Here is a 3,125-nt window from a genome sequence, read left to right as displayed (position 1 = left end):
TAAGAGATTTAAATTTGAACAAAAGCTGTGCAAATTGCCAAAAAAATCCACTGTTAGGTATAATTAAGCTTAATTAATGAAATAATGTTAAACTCATATTAAAAAACATAAATAAAGGAGATTTGTCCTACATTTTTTTCTGTTTTGCAGTATATCTGCTTAATTATTAACATTTTGGTCATGTTTGTTATTCAGATTTTATATTAATATTAGAGGAACAAGAGTGGATAATAAAATAGGGTGAATGAAAATAAATAAATATAATTTGTTTCTTATTGTTTAATTAACTGTTATTCCAGGTATCAAATACAACACGTTGGGGTCAAACACAAAGATATTATATAATTATTATCTACAAATATTTCAATAGACTTTAATTTTTACTTTTGTAGAAAAATCATTTGATAGACTTTACTACATAAATGTGATAAAAAACCAGGATCAGACACCATTTTAATGATAATTATAAATGAAAAACCAAGTTTTGCTCATATGATTTTTATTTAATAGCAGAGTAGAGAACATGCAGTTTGTTTACATAGCTTTTTGTGTGTTTTATTTATGTTTTATTATATGTTATCTGATTGGCTTCATTTTACAAACATTAATAAAAGCAATGTTTTACTGGCTATAACTATCCAAGTAAACTTCCAAGTGCACTACCAACCAAACTTAATATTGGCACTATAAAGCGTTTCTCTTTTTCAGTATAAAGATTTGCAATCTCCTCTTGATTGAAGCTTCTGGTTTCCCTTTCAGAAGCTTCCTCTGGATGACCCAAGGAATCTAGATCACGCGCTGCGGCTTCCAGTCTTTTCATCACTTCATGTTCTTCAGCTGTTCTCTTCCCATTTGCAAAATGCTCAGCCAATCCTTTAGCCAAGCCTTTTAAAGCTGATTTACCAGCACTTAGGATGGATGCTCCTATACCTCTGATTTCCCTCAGTGATTCTTCTTCTAAAACATCCCTCTGACTCAGAGACTGTTCATCATTCTTTACACTAAAAATAAATAAATCCGATTGGTAAACTAATTTTATGACTTTAACATTTTAAGATTAAACTACTTATTGTTTTTTTTAAATATATTTTATTTTCTGAAAGCACAGATAATCATAATTAGGACAGGTGGTCACATCTGGCACTCTGAGGGCGTTTGCTTGGTCTGTAGTACCAATGAGCAAATAGCAGACATCAGTAATTGCTTATCAAAAAAGCAGTTCAGTTCTTTAAATTGGGTATTTAGGCGTGCGTATTTGTACCAAATTAGTTTAAGTTTATAACAACTAATTCTCTCTCTCATTCTTATTATTTAGTTCTTGTGTTCAAGAGCAAACACCACTGGAAGAAATTATTTTATGTGGACGGGTTAGCTTGACCTAATATGCACTAACCAACTGCACTAAACCCGAATGTAGTTATGAATATTTTACTTCCAATGTTCTTCATATAGAAGAAAATGTTCTTTTTATTCTTAAATATTTATTAATATATACCTGATTATTTGTTCATAAAATATCTATATATGTGTATCTATATATCTATATCTGTCTATCTATCTATATATAAGTATATACAATTATAGATATATACAGATAGACATATGAATATATATTTAAAATACAAAGTACATTGTCTACTCTATGAAGTACATTGGAATGTAAAATATACAGTAAATAAAAGTAAAACACATTGTAAAACATCAAAATTGATTAAAAATTATTTTTAAAGTTTTAGGGCAAGTGAGTGGAATGGGCTCCAATGATATATGTACACACATGTATTTATGTGTTTATAAATCTATATATGTCTGTAAATACATATGTACAGGTATAAATACTAAAATACATATGTTAACACATGTATACATATAAACGAATATATATATATATATATATATATATATATATATATATATATATATATATATATATATATATATATACAGTATATATAGTACTGTGTATGTGTGTTTGCATGCTTTTTTTTCTAACAGCTTAAAATTTTTTAATTATTTTTATTTCGTAGTGTTATAAGTGTAAATGTACTTTTAAATGTAATTTTTATGTGTTTTGGGCAAATTTTAGACAAGGATAACTTAATTCTGTAAATTCAATTCATAAAACAATTTATATCAAACTTCTGGTTTAAAACAAGATGAGAACTGTTTTGTAATGTGATGTATTATGTTTTAAAATATGGAAATAAAATGTATCTTTCAGTTTAACACCCTTGTTCAAATTACCTTTATTTCTTCTTCCTTTTAATATCTTACACAATTGTCTGTGCTCTCATATAATGTAATGTGTATTTGTACTGAAGGGAAAATGGAAGCAGAAAGCACTTTACTGCAACGAATTTTTTGAAAGCTTTATGTCACAAAATTATTACCCCATATGGAAATATGACCATTGCATTTTTAAAAACTCTTTAGAATATTTAGTAGTTTCTCTGAAATAAAATATTCAAATCTAAAAAACATGAGTTTTGATAGTTCTATCCTTTTTTATTTATTTTTACCTTCGTGCATATGTAGATGCTATTAAAAAGGACACTGCAACTATGTACTTAAAATTCATCTTTACCTGTTAAAAGTAATAAAAAGAACAATTAGGACCACATCAAATTTTTACCAAATATATTGATTTAAATCTTATTACAGAAACATTAAAACAAAGATACATTACAGTAAAAATTAAACTATCATGATTCAGATAGAGCATATGCAATTCTAAACAGCTTTCCATTTTACTGCTTTTGCTTTGTTCACTTGGTATTCATTATTGAAAAGCATGTCTAAGTATGCTCAGGACTGGAGCTAGCTGCTGATTGGTTTCTGCACAAATATGGCTGTTGTCATTGGCTTACCGATGTGTTCAACTAGTTCCCAGTAGTGCATTGCTACTCCTTCAATAAAGGATACCAATAAAATAAAGCAAAATTTATATTAGAAGTAAATTGCAAAGATGTTTAAAAATGCATTGACGTGAGAGTAGGGGTTTCATGTACCTTTAAATAAATAGCATAAAGTTTATTTTTGGATTACTTACAACCAGACAGAACAGAGACATTAAAAATGAAATGATAATATGCTTAACTATGTGTAGCTTATACCATTCCATAGAA

At 27.7% G+C, this 3,125-nt stretch overlaps 1 protein-coding gene across 1 annotated transcript; it reads right to left on the bottom strand.

The window, feature by feature from the left end:
- Positions 1–600: 600 nt before the first annotated feature.
- On the bottom strand, positions 601–2,578 carry LOC128651653 (bombinins BLP-7/H-BO-like). The gene is made up of 2 exons (XM_053704654.1): positions 2,520–2,578; positions 601–1,001 (listed from the first exon to the last, which is right to left on the bottom strand). The coding sequence occupies exons 1-2, from the start codon at positions 2,576–2,578 to the stop codon at positions 635–637; spliced, it is 426 nt and encodes a 141-aa protein (XP_053560629.1). The 3' UTR covers positions 601–634.
- Positions 2,579–3,125: the final 547 nt, after the last annotated feature.

The sequence above is a fragment of the Bombina bombina genome, chromosome 3, assembly GCF_027579735.1.
Source record: "Bombina bombina isolate aBomBom1 chromosome 3, aBomBom1.pri, whole genome shotgun sequence".
In the NCBI taxonomy this organism is placed as follows: Eukaryota; Metazoa; Chordata; class Amphibia; order Anura; family Bombinatoridae; genus Bombina; species Bombina bombina.
This window is presented reverse-complemented; position numbering and strand designations above follow the sequence as displayed.